We start from the raw sequence: 18,691 nt of genomic DNA, 5'->3' as shown, positions 1-18,691 counted from the left end.
TTGTGGAACCAAATGTAGCCCAGTATATCCAGCTCGGTGGTTGACCACATCCTGTTTACTATTTTAAACGAATTTGATATTCACCACCCGTGTAATCTGTGCGCCTGATGAAGACTGCGACTTTAGACTTAGGTCAGCCAATAACCTGCTAATAACCAATACTCAAGATGGAGGAAATGGTTTATCTGCGACTGTTCACATAAACGACCGCAATTTTTAAATCAAAGCCGTCGTAATTTGTCATAAACTCCACCGATCCCTATTCGATCCATCGCTGTAAACTTTTGATTAATCTGCCCGACCAGCTCTGTATAAATTAAACTTTTACAATAAACGGACACATCAGTTTAACTTGCAGTACTCTGTATACGTTAACCATCTAACCTGACCGCTACCTTCTGACGAAATAGCTTTTTTGCAAGCATGTTCGTACAGGTATGGTCACACATAGCTCAGGTAGGTCGAGCAAACTTTATGAGCACGAAGTGAAATTTTCAGGATGCGAATTAACAACCATATCGCACGTACATTTTGACGTTAGCTTCTGAAACTCGTCACTCGACAGTCCACTGACAGTGCTTGATTTATGCACCAATTTATGAACTCCCGCCTGCAATGCGCAGCTACCTCCCCCTCCCCCCCCAAATCATCGGTGAACAAAACTGCGACAGCTAAAACCACTGTACGACGAGTACGCAGTTATTACAGCTGACAATGATGATGATGAAAATGAGTGATCTAGCCATTACACAGTACGCAAATGGGTCGTCTCAGTCATTGTTAGGACACAATTTCATGTAGGTTCGGTTAGCACTTGTGCACTTGCAGCCTATACACCACCAGTTTTTGAGAGATACGGTCTGGTTCGAAGTCCGCGGGAAAATCAGCACGCAACCGTGCGCGCTTCGTTTTTAGAACTGCACTGAACTAGCTGGGACTACTGGACAATTAGTTGTGAAGTTAACCGAATACAGTAAATATTTGTCATACACTGGAACGGGAATGATAAAGGGCTCAAGATTTGTTAATTGCAACGCGTTTCCTGCGCCATTCGGTGGCTTTGAATTATTGCAAATTATTTTAACTAATACAGATCTGTTAAAAATGAAACTGCTGATTACGTGGTCCTACGTGGGGGAGTGAAGACAGCTTCAGCTTCTTGAGTGTGATTTCCTTAGTAAATAGACTGCTTTACTGTCACACTACGGCTGGAAGTTTTATAGGTATTCATATCTCTTGTTCTACAGTGCTGACCAAGTACAGTGTTTGCGTTGGTGACTGCAGCGAACGGGCCTTCACTACATGTAGGAATGCGAATGTCTGTCGTGGACTTTCGACATAATCTTTAATCATAGTCATCCTTAGCTAAGATTCTCTATCCCTTCCCAGGCATCGTAGTGTATATCCATTTCCAGTATGACTGAATACCATGGGTTTGCATGGTATGTGACGTATGTATGTATATAACGTGGGTGTTAGAGACGGGTTTGTATGTGTGATTCTTGCGAAAAAAGCAGTAAGCTCTGTAAGTTCCCAGGCCTGAAGCCAGATCAAAACGTAATAGTTTATTCGACAAACCCCGCAAGCTCTGCAATGACGCTTTATGGCAACAGAATAGGTCGCACTTTTTCCTCTCATCGAACGCACGTTTACCTACGTCCGGATGCAGAATGAAGACCCCTGTTCTGTAAATACAAGTTTATACGAAACAAGCATTTGGCATGTGTTTGCTACGACCATCTGTTTTGTGAATGCCTACTCCTTGCGAGGGATGTAAACCATGCGGCCAGATAAACTTATTCTCAATTTGAGCATCACGGAAGTAAGCATGAACAACACAGCTGCTTAAAAATACACCGGGTGCATTTTTCTGCATCTCTCCGGGTATGTACTGCATAGCAATGTCGTATAAATCAGGCGAACAGAATAAGAGTCTAGACCACCAGGATGTCTGAAGCAATTCCAACACCAAGATAATGCCAGCAATATGTTCGACTCCTTCTGGTAGCGAAAAACTAGCAAACTATAACATCTTCTCCGTCGGGATACTGTACACGATGTGAAGCAAGCTGCCCTAATAGATGTTCCTTTGGGTATTTTAACGGAAAAACGGACAATGGAATTCTATAGAGGAAAATGTTGGTAGCTCAGGTATCGTAGATGGTGGTCGTTGGCTTGTTCGCTGAGCTGGGCAATTTGATTGCAAACGTTTCATCACCAATCGAGGTGACATCATCAGGACAATGGAATCGTGGTTTTTACGCTAGCTTGTCGTTTATTTGGAAGGAATGATGGCAGGAGCCTAGGTTTGTGGACACTTCCCTTGCCCAATAAATGACCAGTATTCCTCCAACTATCTGAAGGAAGTCTTTGAGAATGAAATGCGAGTGGCCCCCGATTCAACTGTACAGAAAAATCTTCTTTGGGGAATCGCAAGAATGTCGCGAGACCGAATGTCTTTAACACCAAGGAATGGTGTGACTCAGCCTACAGTTATAAATTTTGACCAAAATAGACTGTTCTGAACCATAATGGCTCAGTATTTTTCTGCGGATTAAAGAATTTTGGATAAGTTTTCAGTATGACTATTTTTGTAACGCTAAAATAAGTGCATTACAATCTCTTACTCAGAGTATACAATTCGGATAGGTATCACAATCATTGGCACGATTACGTATAAAATGAGAAGAATGAACTAGTTTACGAATCCGTAGTTTAAAATGTTCGCTTTCAACACGTATTCCGTAAGTACGATCAAGTTCGTAGACCGGAGCAACCGTCCAGCTTTTCAGGCTCATTCGAGCCAGTTAGCTCGTATATTTGCTTTTCTACACGGTATTGTACCCCTTTGTTATACTGCGGAATCTCGCATATCCTGATAAAATTGGTTGCGCAACCGCCATGCTCTCCCTTACCAGGCAAAATAATTCCATTGTTTGGGATGAGTGGCTCGAATTCTATTTTGTCGGTCTTGTCTTTTAACATTTGAGGCTCGTATTGTTGATTCCGTCCGTCTTAGATTCTCCAAAAGAACTTTATTCGTTCACAATCTCCACTCAAATTCAGCAGTTACATCAAATTGAACCAAAACTAACGTCGATCTGTGTGCCTTCACTCACAACGTAATACTCGTTTCCTCAATTTGTGGTCGATAAGAAGGCGAAATATGTTGGTGTCTCCGAAGAAAATGCCCGTATAGCAGTGCCTGTTATAAAGATTAAGCAAGATTAGGTTCATTTGGCATCGTACCGCTCCCTTAATCGATCCGCTTTCACTGGCCATTAACTCGTTCATCTATCCAAATGCCGTGTTCCGCATGTACCGATTTTCGTTATCAAAGTAGTGAGATCAACGAATGTGCATGGCATTCCCAGAACAAATCTCGTAACTGTCATCAGTCAGGAATAGAATCAGGTTAATCTAATGTTCCTTAAGTTGCTTCACTCTCACGTCAGCCGTTTGCGCCCAATCGGAACCAAATTTGGAGCTTTTCTAAAACAAGATAATTCTCTATTGGTTATCTCTTCAGGAGTTTGTTTTAGTGGCGCCCAATCCAAATTTGGAGCTTTTCTAAAACAAGATAATTCTCTATTGGTTATCTCTTCAGGAGTTTGTTTTAGTGCGACAAAACTACACTACATATATAGGTCACCGGGTGTTATTACGATTTGAGTGCCTAGACCAGGCTACATTCGGTATTGCTTCATGGGTCTGGATGTAATGAGTTTTATGTACCAACAAATGCGTAGATATGCATTACACAAGAGTTTGACAACGGTTCGGATTCCTCACTGCTTAGTTAGCGTTTTAAAGGCAGTTCTTTACGAAAGGATCTCATCGTGAACGGCGAAAAATGCGTCTACAAAATATACGCTGAAGTGTTTTTGATTTGTACGCCAGTCTGTTTCATTTTATCTGTATTGGTGCCAATAAATTTAGCTGGGACTAGTTCTCGGCACTACACAGCTCTCAGTTCAGTTTACTTATTTAGTTTCGGACGTCAGTTTCACTCGCTACTGATTCGTACGCCGTGACAAGGCGACTAACGTGGATGCAGTCACACACTGCATGCCAACCCAGCATCGATGGTCAAAAGAAAGAAATTATTCGGAGGTCTTTCACAAAGAAGAGTACACGTCTCTGATCCATAGAGCAGGACGGATCGGACCGTGGCATTGTACATCCTACCCTTGACAGTCAAGCTGATGTCACACCATCGCTACATATGTTGTTCAAGTTGCTCGGCCCAGCGGTCGAGGATTCTTTCTTTAATGAAGGTGGTTGCGTCATTTAGATCCTTAATAATTTTCTCACAGGCATTTCCCGAAGGCCGGTCGCACAGATCAACTGAAACAGTTTTCGGGTATTCCCAGGCTTAGGGTCCTCTTTCACTTCAATTTCACTTGACGTCTGATAACTCATCGGGTGAAATTATGTTCGGGACCGGGAGGATATTTCTTCGAGACTCTGTCCGGCAGCGCCTTGCCACATACAAAACTCCCAGCACTGTGCAACGATGTGGTGATCACGTTCGAGCACGAATTCGCATCCGACGGCAGAGCGAATGGGGTCTACCAGTCTCTCAGTTGCCAAGCAATTTATTTACACCTCACGCATCCCTCGAAAGCGAAGAGAGAAGCAACTCCGGACGAGTGTGTGGTTGGTATCCACAAAATGTTCTCTAGAGTACGTTAGTGATCCGCGTCATTGATAACTGATGGCGATCATATCAATTTGGGTCCGCAGCTGGCGCGCCGATGACTTAGGACTTAGGATACCGACCCCTGCACTTCCTCTCGCAGAAGTCTATGAATGTGCACAGCCTGAAATGAGCATGTTGTTATGAGGCAGCAAGCTGAACCATTTTGATTGCACCCTGAATTCTTTTTTCTGATATAAAGTATATATCAACGTCAAGCGAGCCCAGTTTGAGAGCAAGAGCATCTTACTAACTTGCTTGCTGCAGAATGCGAAATTAGAAGTAGCCATTCAGACTGGGTGTAGAAGCCTAAAGATAGATTTCTGCATGCTTAAGGCTGGCTAAAGCGGCCGATGCGCAGATATTGCGGCAAAAACGGTTGCAAGAAGAATGGCCTTGTCAATCCTAACCGATGGCCTTGCCGTATGCAGCAAGTAAGGTGATCCGATTAGACCGGAGAGTATTTGTAGCTGTGGGTGTCATGTTTGCACATGGGCAGCGATACTTCTAGGGTGCCCACAAGTATATACGAGGACGATTAGCGTCCTCGATCAATCCTTTGGCTCAAGAGCCTGACCGCAAAACGTCGCTGTTTGGCCGGAAATGCTAGTGGATTACAATTTTAGGGAATAAGTTACCACGCATGTTCCAATATCAAACTATGTTGATCAGTTCTTTGAACATTGACCAATGTGGTACAAGAGACTGCGGTCGCAGGAACATATCTCAGCGTAGCTTGACGATTATCGGAAGCAAACAAATCGTCACGTCACAAGAAGGTCCAGTCTCTTAATGAGAGACCAACCTCTTTCATTGAGGGAATATTCATATCAAAATTTCACCCTAGTTGACGTCCACCAAACGCAATTTATTTCTGTTTCTCTATGTTCAGCTCACCACTCATGTTAATTAACCGTCAGTTTACATATTTTGAGGATCGTTGTGTCTGCGTCAGTCCCAATTTTCCCAATCCGTCACGAAGAGACTGGACCTTACCGTGGTGTGACGGTTTGCGCACCTCAGCGATCCATTGAGCTATACTGGAGAGTGTCTCGCGACACTCACAGAGTCTCTCATACCAGGCTGATCAATGGTTAGAGGTCTGACGAACACAGTCTCCTGGCCCTCCAGGTTGGGGGTTGGAACATGTGGCGACTTGTTCCGTAGAAATGGTAATGCATTTGCATTTCCCGCCAAACACCGCTGCCTTGCGGTTAGGCTTTTGAGCCAAAGGCTTTGGTTGAGGACCCTAATCGTCCTCCTCCTCCTGTCTAGGTGTGGGCGCCCTGGCAGTATCCCAGCCCACGTACAACCATGAATTGCTACGGCAGTGAAGCATTGGTGTTGAACACTGATGTCATGCTGTCGATGATGATGATGATGACTTCCACGAGTACATCAGAGAAGGTTTCAGCGTGGATACTGGGTGGATCAGGGTAAGAGCTCACTCCGGTGGTGACTGATGGATGAAGGTAGAAGAGATTGAGCTCAGGGGTCACGTGGACACTGACAAATCAGAACACCACATGACGGACCCACCAGTAGAACCGCCCTGTTGGTCGGTGTCGCTGCCAGCAAGCATATGACCACACGCACATCACCACTCTGCGCACAACTACTAACGGACTTATACGCCTCGCTCCGTTTTCCAAAGACGTGCTGTTGATGTCACCTCGATTGGCAATGAGACGTTTGCAACCAAGTTGAATAGCCCAGCGAACGAAGCAACGACCAAAGTAGACTAGTACCAAATGACCTGAAGTTAACCACTTGGAGATTCCGTAAAAATTCCCTTTAGGATAGCTTACTTGCATGGACAGACAGAAGGAGGATTTTCACAAGACGGACGACATAATGTGCGATCCAGTGAATAATGACAACAAACACACATTGATACTTAGGTTAAGTAAGTCAAGAAGAATTTCGTGACCTCTGTTGAACTCCATTTGACTCTATTCACCTCGTTTTTCGGTGGTCCAGATTAGTGTAAGCAGACCTGAACTGTACACAGTACATGTCCTGAACAAACTTGCTAGTTTGCTTCTGCGACAGAACCCTTTGTGAATCGAACCATCAGATTTCTACAGAGTTCACACTAATTCAAATTTCTGAAATATATTGTGAAATGCCAAAGTCCTTCAAATAGCAGCTGCGTCGGGAGAGTGCACTCGGCGGGCTAACTTTACGCGGCACTCACTAGTTCATTTGCCCCCATAAAATCAACAGATAGGGTCAAAATGGAATTGTGTGAAAACTTCGCTATGACGTCATTTTTCGAAGAAAGGGAGGGTGAAGATACAAGAGAGAAATGTGTTCGTTCCATTGGCCTATTTTCGGAGATCTGATCTAATAAAGAAAACAAGTAGTCTGAAGGATCTGGTATTTATCTGACGGCCCATAAAACGAGTGTGTTATTCTTCCATAAGTGCAAAAGACCAAGAAAGTGTTTCTGTCTGGGTCACTCTTTGTAGATACGATTCTCACTGTATAAACATCTAATAAAACCAAAACGGCTTCATTTTAGGAGGTAATTTCTGCTTGAAAATTTCTTCTAAGGGGAGCGTCGGGGGATGGTGGTGAATGATACATTGGCAACAGCTTTTAGTGGGAAAATCCCACGACGAAGATTATCATCTGCGTGTTATTCCACTGAGGAAACAAACAACTTACCGAGCGATCATTACGCCCGAAACTCCGNGGCGTAAACAGCGAGGTGGCCAACCCTTGACTTGGCAGAGGAGTATGAAGGAGATCACGAAACGCTTGGGTGCTGTCGGTGCTACTCGCCTTCCAGGATGGGGACCGCGTGGTCCTCACTGTGCCTGGTTGGAGACACTACAAGATATGGCTGCCAACCGATGTCAGTGGCGTTCTTGTTGTCAGTTTCTGTCCACATTGGCTGAGTGAATGTCTGGAGGTGTAGGCACCTCGGAATGATTGTGTTAAGCTAGACTAATTCCCTCCCCATTACCTTTATTCTTTTCTTTACAATAAAGCTTTCAAATAAGTCATGGTTGTACGGCAGTGAAGCATCGGTTTTGAAGACTGATGTCATGCTGTCGATGATGATGATGATGAATCCAATCGACTGAATCAGAATCCGGTCGTTTCATGTTATGAATTATGATCCATGAAAAATACGCATGGATGCACAATTGCGTGACCAGAATAAGGTTGGAATATTGAAGCAATATCGTAGAATGTTAAGAAATGACCAAATGGTCCAAGTGAGCTCATGGATCGGTTTCCATTCACAGCCTACACGCAACACAGTGTGAACGTTTGTACTGGGTGTCTGTACCGGTCACTGATAGCCTTTATGAATCTACACCAGCCCGTAGGTTGCTCACATCACAGAGTTCAGAGTCCGACTTCATGGACTTCATAGAAGGTTTTGATCCGACGTATCTAAAACCCTTGTAACCCGGAAATTGCTGAAAATGGCATTTAAAGATCTACTTCATGACCAAAAACAGAAAAGGTGGTTTCAACGAAAGATACTGGGACCCGCTCTCAGTAAATGTGAAAAGCCTGCTTAGGCTTTTAGGCCATTTCTTGTTAATTCCTAGAATCCACCGACCAGTTTGTTTTGATCGAATAAACTGACAAGATCCCTGTTTACATAGCGAGCACTGGACGTGTCTGTGTTTACTTAGTCACAAAGGACGTAGAATAAGCAAGGCTACGGATAAACGATATCGCGTCTAAATCTACTGGGTTGTGTTCACACTCACCCCTCCTCGGTCAAAATAATATGAACGACCCCACTGAAACTTTCGGTATTTTTACATTATCTTGCTTGAAATGAACACCTTATTAAAATCGTCTTTAAAATTCACAGATTATACACAACTTTCCTTGCTTAACTATTGCTTAAGTGGTTGGGCTTCTGTATATCTCCGGTTCATCAGATAGCTGAAGAATTATTTTTCAAGGGGTGCATTAAGTTAGTATCAGCTTCTGGTAGAATGTGACATTTTAGTATTTCATACAGTAGCCCTTCGGCTCCATGGAATGCTCACTGCTGTCGTCAGTCATAGACGAGCTCCTCGGCCTGACGAGTGCAAATTCTGGCCTTCCGAAGGAAATTTTATTATACCTCGTTGCTTACAGTCGTATGGTTATTGTCTGGTCTTTTCAGTCTTCCTATATGAGCCAATTTTTTGTCTTTCTCTAACCATGTGGAAATCCGGTGGGACTCGCAGATGATAAGAATTTCTTGCATTCGTTTTCGTTGCACCGTTAAAGCCATATTATTCTGTGATTTATTGTGTTGCTGATTGTTGTTCACTTGTTAGTGAGACAGTTATTCATGGTTAGACAACAGACCTACACACTATGGTCACACAAAATGGTGCATTGCCTTCGATAAATTCCATAGTTTTCATAACAGTCTTTATCTTTTTCTCTATGATCGCTAATTTAAATGGATGCACCGAAGTCAATTGCCGAGGAAACTTTCACACTCACAGGCGATAAACATAATACAAATATGCAGGTTCTGAGAGTGTGAAGCGCTTCAAAGATGGTTATTCAAAGCCAATTGTGTCAGGTTATCCGGTACTGTGTACCAACAATTTTAGCCCTTCCGCCTTCAGTCGTGTGCCGAAGGAAAACCGGGTTTACCTTCAGAATGGCATTTAACTTTAGCAGAAATCTCTTCGACTTGAAAATCATCGGTGTTGACGGCCAACCTAACGGCTACTCTTGAAAACTTATAGTGTTAACATGGATTTCTGTAATCACGCCTGGCTACCCTAAGTTAAACCACATGAAGGTCATTTGGCTTTCCAAACGTTGTGTGAAAATACTTAACGGGCTGTGTTTCCGCTTGTCTTATAGCGGCACGGCCAAACCTGTAGTCTGAACACAAGCTAAGTGCAAAAGTGACTAAGCAAAGGTAGGCATTTATACTGTAGCAAAATGTTTGCGTCAGCTGTCATGCAGTTGCCTATTGTTTATTGATCTGTCCAGACCGAACTGCGTTGGTGGTGTCTCATGTATCAATCCATACTACTGTCGCTCTACTTCAGTGGTATCCGATAAAATATATTCATTGACAGGCAACTAAATTGGTTTGGTGTCTTAGGATTTACTTGTCGTTCGGATTCTTACAAAGAGCATTTTTATTTAGTCCACAATTCAGTTTTCGTTACTCTACTCCGTTTTCGAAAAAGCTACGTGCTTGGGAACCGTTGCTCAGTAACATAGTTCATCTGTGTCATCTAACTTGCAATTAAATTTGCTTTTCCATATTCTCCAAACGCTCCCCGATTACGCTCAGTAATACCAAGCTTAACGAAGTTAGCGGTTTCCACCCCGCCAGCATATATATTTCTATGCGATGACCTGATAGCACAGTGTCAACAACACAGACAGACAAGGTTCTGTTTAATTAATGATATTCTCTTTAAATGTACGTGCCTTGGTAACTAGAATATCATTTTTTGACGATATGTGTGATAGTTTCAATCTGGCCACACAAGCGTTAGACGTATATCCAACGGGCAACTAAAACGGGACAAGGCTAAATGTGCTCAGGCAGAAGTGGAATTGTATTCAACAAGCTCTCACTTCAGAAACAATCTAATGTCGTCGGGTTTCTTGAGAGCTTGTAAATCTAGCAGTCCGCCCCGAATCGTATGAGAGGCTCTATCTAGAAAAGCCTAATCACTTATTGTATTAGTAAAGTCACCATATTCCAGTTTGGTGCAGGACTTGATTTAAACAAGTGATAACCTCCCACCGTTGGCCCAACTCTTCTCAAAGAGGCCGGTCCTCTTTTTGAGGTCAACATACGAATCAATTTCGGTCATCTCAAATTTTTCGGCCAAGTGAAATGATTCAAATTCCGGTCGGACAGTTCAAGCTGCCAGGCCCTTTCATCCGGGCGCGCAGATTTCGTAGTAAGGCATTTTCACACAAATGCTTCCCATCTATTCTACTACTAATGACTGAGGGCTATAGCCATTCAAACCACTTCATGAGTTTATTTTTTGAGACGCGTTGTTTTCCAGTAGTTGAGGCAGAAACACTAAGTCTGTCGACAGCGGCGTCTTGCTTGGTGAAGGTAGGGTGACCTTTTACAACAGACATAAAGCGGTTCATTACAAAAATGACATTTGGAAGTAAACAATTGACCAAATGTAAATATGGATTCAAAGGCTGATTTGAAGACAAATTATTAGAACCTAAGTCGTCAGTCTGTCGACAACTGTTCAGCATTTTGAGTAACGTATAGTCACCTAAGCTATAGAAATATGATCATCCAATGACTGATTTCTTCATAAGAGATTTGGACTACATGTAGCATGCTTTGAAGATGCACAAATTTCTGAATCCAGATGCAGCAATATAAGTCAAGTGCGACCACCTTGTAGCTTTCACAAAGTAGCTGTTCTTATGAGAAATTGCGGCAAGAGACTGTTTTGTTGTCTTCCATGTGAAAGAGCTCCTGTTTGGGTGGCTTCTCAGGAAAAGGTGGTTGCACAGATATTGACTGGATGATGATCCACTATCATCATAGCACTGTCAAGACACTAAAAACGTGTTGAATTTGAAAGTAGATCCAGACTAGTCTGCATACAGACCGCTATTTGCAGGCGTCCAGCATTTCAACCAGTGGCAATTGACAGGCCAGTCAATCGTATGCGCAAAGAAACGAATTTCACAGTAATTCAGCATAAGATCTCAAATTTCCTGCAACTACTGAGTAGGTTCTTTTATCCAGGCGGCGAAACGAGATTAAGGGTTCCTGAAATTGCAGACTAAATGAAATAATCAAATAGTTCCATGTTGTTCGTATGTGTGGATTCGAAACCCCATTTTCCTATTCCTAAAACATGTATATCAGCTAGTACGTCCTGTCTAAGAAGTTTCATGTCTTTTGTCCCATGGTTCTCAAGTGGCTAGCAGACGTTCTTGTGTGTACACAAAAGGCTTTAAAATAATACTATCTGGAAAGGAAATACTGATACATGAAAGCCTCGTGGTTTATCATAAATACAGTCCTACTCATTGTCCCACCCCCCCCCGTTGAAGACTCTCTTCCGAGTTACATTTCCTAGGGTGTTTTGGTCTGTTGAACCGCACTCTTTGAAGCATTTAACAACAGCTCGGTTTTTGAGGTTTCGTATTGATCCAAATTTTTAATTGCCGTGAGACAAGTTTCCTTAACTCACCACAGTGGCAGTTCATTATCCACTTGTTTTCGTAGACCATCCATTTTCTGTTACTAGAGGAAATCCAATCCAGCAACAGTCCTTGTATTTCGACAACTTGTTAGCATTTCGATCATCCCTTAAAGTTAAGTTTGTTTGCTCAGTTTGGAGCTTCTTTTAACTCAATGAAGGGACGTCGATTCAAACACGATTATTTCGCTTGATGATAACGAGACACATGAGTTTTTTCATGGATAACCTTAGGTTCACGATGCTGAGAGAGTCTTCGTTAGATGTACGTTTCAGGGTACTCATTTTCATATTACTAGGGCCTTGTATTCTTGATAATTCGTGGAAAGGATTTTTATCAACTTTCTGGAGCTAAATTCCCCAACCAAGAGGTTTTCGTTCTTCTACTATGTTTTATGAAATATTAATCGATATATTTCCTAAAACGTTCATAGCTTTGTTCGGATGGTTTATGCCATGAAGCCTTGCCCTAAGTGTATGGCAGTGCGAGCTCTTTGGAGCAAAGCCTATACTGCTCTCTGCGTTGACTCCCACAATACTGTCCTGATCGTTCTCACCTGGAAACAGCTGTTATGGGACAGACTGGTATACACATGAGCAAACTTGACCGCTGTCTTGCGCCCCCACTTATACTTCTCATCCCGCTTCTTCACCGAAAATTGGTCGATACAAATGCTAAGTAAACACGCTAAGTACCCACTCTGATTCCTTCAGCTGCTGTAAGCTTTGTTTTTGAGGAAATAAGTCAATTGGAATGTTTGTAAACTGCATTCTCTCCAACAGTTGATACAAAACTGTATCAACAAATCTCGTCTCACTTTGCAATTGTTCTGCACGTCGTAAAGCAAAGAAAATAATTCCTGCAAGTATTCCGTCCGATTACCTAGCTTCACTAAACACGGGCGTCAGTAACTATTCCCTAGTGTCAGTGTATACCTTTTTGACCGTGCTCATTTCTTCAAAGAATTATATAACCTGTATACTATTGTACCATGTGCTGGCTGATTCACAACACAGCTAATAAATCTATAATATCCAATCACAGTTAGTTAGTCTGTAGTCCAATGTTAAGATGCCAAATCCGCTTATTATCATTAATCACTCGCGTTCATCAGCCGGAAACGTGTCTCCTATATAAGTTTCGAGAGACAATTTGTATCATAGGTAATGGAATCCGCATGCTTCACTTATTGAAATCAGAAAGGAAAACTTCGGTTGATGCTAAGTATTTGTAAATGTCTATTTACGAAATACACTCGTTTGCATACCATTTTAGTTTTGACCGAAGACTCACCTTAAACCCAGCTGAATCTGTTTGTTTAACCTTGAAGTTGCAAAAGGAATAACAGGTAGCTCTTCCGGGGAAAAAATTTCTGGAAGGTTAATGAGAACATTTCATTGAACCTCTTCTGGTTTCTTTGCTGAAGCCCATCGATTGGACGTACTCTCAAAGTTTCCATCAATCTTCTTTTCTACCTAAACATAACGGTGTTCTCGTTCTGACCAAATCATTTCCCCCATTAGTGAGTCGAATTCAATCACCTGACTCAAAACCTATTGGGCATCACTGTCGGGTTTTTTGCAAAGCTTAGCGAGGTGACAAAAACATAGAGTCACCTGGGTTAACTCCTGATAAACAGGGCTTCTCATTGCAATGGCGCTAACAGGGTTAGATGAGCATCAGTTCCACAGCCGATTTCATGCTTCTTACAGTGAACCGATTGGAGACACGCATGGATGCTCACTGAGTGGTATCGTGTGTTTGGCTTCTATTTAACGGTCACGTTAACAGCCATTTCTAATTTTATATATCAAACCCGGAGACAACTTTTCTGAACGTTTTTGTGCATATATTCGACCATCTCGTTGTTGTGCTTCCAGAGATTTCTAATTATTCAAATAGTTTTGAAGCGAAGACTTTGGAGTTCCTGACCAAAATCAGCTCAGATATTTTTAAAAAGCTTGAGCGCCGCGTTTCTTATAAAACGGAAGCTTTTATAGTTCAAACATGACAACCGAAACGTCCAATGGTAACATCTTATTCCACTAACAATAAAAGTTTCTACATTAGGAAACCAGTTTGGGATGAAATAAAAATGGTCGCGTGATCTGCGTTTTTAAGCCTTTTTTCGGAACGCTGATGTTTTCCCACCTACTGCCGTTTTCCAAAAGCCTGTTTTTCATTCCATGTAGAACCGATGCTTTCAAGCCAATTAACCCTACAGATGGACGGGTAACCGAAAATAGGGAGGACAGTATTTCTCAAATGATTTCCAGAAAATGTTCAATCTGAGGCTATTTATGGAACTTTATGTGATAAAATCAATCGTACTAAGCAAGTAAAACATGGTTTTAGGTTCTGAAAACACTAGAGAAAGAAATCTCCCTTCAGTGAGCACCCACTTCTCAGAGAGTTATAGCTTGGTTAATTTTCAGGGAACTTTGTTTGAATTTGGAAACACAAAAGCGGACACACAAAAGCAATACTCAGTCATGTTAGGTTGAATCAACCACTCTTGTTGTGATATAACACCAAATGATATTCCAGTTGCAGTTTATGGTTTACGTACCCCCATTGAAGACAGGTATTCCTTTCGATAGACGATGGTGTTTTCCCAAGCTTTTTTCAATTTTTAGATATCTGCATGCGCTGTTTTTCTTTCAAGCTTGCCAATTAGAGATGTTCTGTTTTGAAAACTCAGTGTTTGATTCGGGGCCTCCAAGCCTGGAATTAAAATACCTAAATATACCACGCACCGAGAAGTAAGGTTTCGTACCAAACGAGTTCAACTAATAGTTTTAGCATTTGGCGATGTGCTGAGCAAAACAAATCCTGTATTTTGCTCTAAAAGCTCAAAAGATTACGTCAGAAATTGTTTGCCTGAGTGTTCCTTTATCAAATGTTAAGCCAGGGAATCCGGGTACTGTGAAGCAGTACTGTAGTTTTACAAACACGACAATACTGATTCACTTTGCGTCATACGACTCCGTTATTTGCGTCACACTTGTTTCGTTTGGCCAAACTTGTGTGGTGAGACATGATACAACTGAACATAACAATGAGAAGCACGTAGTTAGAGAGAGCACTGCGAACGCTAGCCCACCTTCAGAAATCTTACTTTTGTCTGAGAAGTTGAAGTCTCAGCCTGTTTCGGAGCCCAGACTAGTGTCGATATGGCATTAATCCCAAATACTTATTAGCGTAAGTCCGTTAGGTGCCACGTTTTTCGGATGGGTTTTCGGCAACTTAGCTTGAGTGACTTCGCTGTGGGCGTTGCGAATACCCCGTAGTAGCACAATGATGAGTGCTCACAGTTTCCTACCTAATGAACTGATTTGAACGAAGTTCTAAAAATTTCCGGTTGGTTCAACTCCCAGTGGGAGAAATATGAAGGACGTATCTCCAAGCCATCGAGTTTGACTATTACGCTCTAGCGTAGATACGTAGATGCGTCGTGTGTGGCACAAGCTTTTTTCCGGTCGACGTATACCTTCCTTTTCGTTGTTTTCTTAATATGTCGACCAGTGCTGGTGCAACTTGTGTAACAATCACAGGACTAAAAGATGTTTCCAAATTTTCGTCATCTCGCCTACCATTATATGGTCGTTGCGTATGAACGAATATGTTTGACATCTTTTAAGAATTTTGTCTCCTGAACTGAATGGAGGAGTCCGACAGAATCTCGTGACTTTTTCTCACCAAGACATTTTCACTTATTGATTTGCGCACCAGTCGTTTCAACAGTTGTTGCGACACAAAAAAACCTAACGATAAGAACGAATCGCATTAAATGTCACCAGAGCGGTTTTTTCATAATGCAAACCGAGTAAAGATTGACATTTTATGATTCTACCTCTGTGTTTCCCCAACCCATCGAAATGAACTTATTATTATTAAGAACTTTAGCTTATTTGTCCAAAACCAAAAAGCGGGATTGCTCAATCTGGCACTGCATGTGCCAGAAGGCCACGTATATGATCAACAATGCGATACCAACCAAGAATTCCGAACTATGCTTGTGTATATATGCCAGGAGAATGGTCACCCGGAAGTAAATTACGCCCAGCTATTGTGCGTAATGAAGTAATGAAGTAATCGCAGCCGAATAATGTCTCCGGTAGCGGTCGATTGGGACTACGTTTTCAGCACCCTTAATCCAACATGTTGTCCATGCTCAGTTCTCGGCCGTGAAGCTCACCGAATCATCTTTTCTGAGGCTTGAATAAGAACTGACAGCCCTGACGTGACGACAGCTAATTTTGCATGAGATGTCCGCAACATCTCTGTGGTACATCGGATCAAGCAGCCTCCGATTACAACCAATGCCCTTAAACACTTGAAAAATCAGGCCGTGATTGAAATTAGAATATACGAAAGTATTACGGGACAAAGAACAGTCTAGAATAATTCATGAAACTCAAACTAAGTTGTGATATCTGCCTCTCTAGTAACTGAAATCATACTTGTAACAGAATATTATACTGTGGTTCTTCCCTGCAGTATTATTTGCAAACGAAACAATAGACTCTCAAATGAGGAGTTTTCCGGTTAGTTTGACTAAAAGGGAAATGTGTGACGAAAAGGGTTAAATTAAGGCGTAATTTAGCAGAGAAAAACTATAAACAGGCTAAAAGTTCGCATCAAATTACAGGTAACATGACTGATTTCATCTAATAAAAATGGATGTTGTTTTAGAGTGTAAAGTTTCGTATCCAAACTTTGGGTTTTCAACTTCGGGTTTTCAACGTGGCTTTACTAGAAATTCAGTTCCACTCTGTTCTAAGGAAGCAGAAGCGAGTTGATCTTTCTGAGGGTTTTCATTTCTCGGGATTGCTTTCACAAGGTAAAAACATGTTTAAGGTAGTATGAGTAGACACTTTATATTAGTTGAAATTACACAGAAATATTTGTTAGTTTGATCAGTTGACTCATATTTTTATGCCTTTAGTTTGCCGTCCTTCAGATGTCACACATGTCAGGTATGTTTAGCACTCAGGTTTCCATGAAGACAACTAGAGTTCTTAGTAACCTGATCGTCGATCTGACAGTCCACGGTAAAACAGGGAGCACGTTTTGTCGATACTAGCCAAAAATCCACATAAGACATTCAGCCTGCTCAAGCACCTAGAGAAGGAATTGCATATTCTTCCGGGGGTTGGGTATTTATTTGATTATTTACCTTTTGTGCCAACTAAATATCGCCGCTAGCTAGTCACATCAAGATATTCATACCTTCAACTTATGCGCCTTGTAGCATACGGAATTGTGTACCATAAGATTCAGTCGATGTTCCAGCCTGGGCTATTTTGCACCTTTCTCGTCGTACCGTTTGAAATGGCACTTTATCATTTAAGATCACACTGCAGCCATATACAAATCCGATAAGATTTAGACCAAAGTGTAACCACCAACATTGCCAGATGTAAAAGTCCTATTACCAGTTTCCCCGCTTGGGTATTACAACTGCTGCAGATATGCGTCGAGATCCAGAAAGCCATATTTACCAGTCAGACTAAGTCGATGCCTGGGTGCTTTTGGGCCAGCAAATACTCCTGGAATATAATCTGCTTCAGGGGGCTTCGAAAATATTACGTTCACTGTTATATTTTTCACGTGGTCTTCCTCATTGAACTCAGGTAGGTTATAGTGCTTTCCAGGGAGTGCAAAAGTCCGTCTCAATTGATCACATTATTCGCACTATCATTGAGTTCGGTTTTCATGCTCCATAGAACCGATCGACGGATTTCTTTTTCATAAGAGTGTGTGTTAAGTAGGACGCCAAACAGAACTAAGCTAGCCAGGTCAAATAGCACAGTATTCTTAGATTGAACAAACGACTGAAGCGAACGACTGATCTGCTTCTGTGTACTTCAAGTATTATAATGTTAAAGTACGCCTGTCGAGCGTGACATAGTCGAGACAGGCCTTCATACAAACAGTTAAATGTCATTATTCACACAGAACCTCGCAGTTTATTTTGAGTATGATTATATTTGTATACCACGCTAGATATTCCTTCTTATTCTTATAAAGTTTGTCAAAAAAAGTTAGCTTCATGGCTTATTAATAGGTCCGAAATGGAAATTATTTTCGGATATTATGGGTTTCATATTGGTCACTTTATTTTCCGCGCTAACACTGGCGTGCACAGTCTGGACTGTAATAATTTTTTACCCTCCATCATTGGTATACCCAACAGATTACTGGTCTAGCAGTAGAGTTCCTTGAGCAGTAACAACAGGCCTCTCACTCTATCCAAGCATATCAATTCTGCAAATGCTGTTCCAATTTGAACCTTGTCATTATTGTTCTGTTTAGGGTGGGGTTATCGGAATTGACATCAACTGGGATTGCGATTTGGACTGGGACAAGAAGTACTGCGTTCCAGAATACAAGTTCAGCAGACTGGACGATCCGGATGCACCCATTGGACGAGGATTTAATTTTCGGTAAGCTCGGATAGCTGTATTTTACAAAGAAAACTTGCACCTACTAAAATTTGGAACGTCTTTTTTAATTCTTCTTCAGTAGCTGTGGTATTTGTGCAATTCATCCCACACCACCCTCGTTTGACAAGACTTCTTGTTGTCCTCGGGCGATTTCCGTTCGCCCATAGGACATTTTTTTAGACCGCATTTTTTAGACCGCATGAGAAACTGAACACATTGCTCAAATTGTGAATTGAGTCGCTTGCGCCGTCATAACAACGAAGAGTTTTTAAGGCACGCTGGAGTGGCATTGGTTGCAGACTCACCACATGCTTGTTGGCTATACATATATATATATAATATATATAGTAAA

General features: G+C 41.9%; 1 protein-coding gene across 1 annotated transcript in view; it reads left to right on the top strand.

The window, feature by feature from the left end:
• The window catches only part of T265_14191 (hypothetical protein), a gene marked incomplete at both ends in the record, with an annotated part of 45,724 nt that extends 27,387 nt beyond the window's left edge, over positions 1-18,337 (top strand). The window contains one exon of the mRNA XM_009172452.1: positions 18,209-18,337. Within this exon, the coding sequence (XP_009170716.1) occupies positions 18,209-18,337 (129 nt within the window). The remainder of the gene's footprint in view (positions 1-18,208) is intronic.
• Positions 18,338-18,691: the final 354 nt, after the last annotated feature.

The sequence above is a fragment of the Opisthorchis viverrini genome (genome assembly GCF_000715545.1).
Source record: "Opisthorchis viverrini unplaced genomic scaffold opera_v5_155, whole genome shotgun sequence".
NCBI lineage: Eukaryota > Metazoa > Platyhelminthes > Trematoda > Opisthorchiida > Opisthorchiidae > Opisthorchis > Opisthorchis viverrini.
This window is presented reverse-complemented; position numbering and strand designations above follow the sequence as displayed.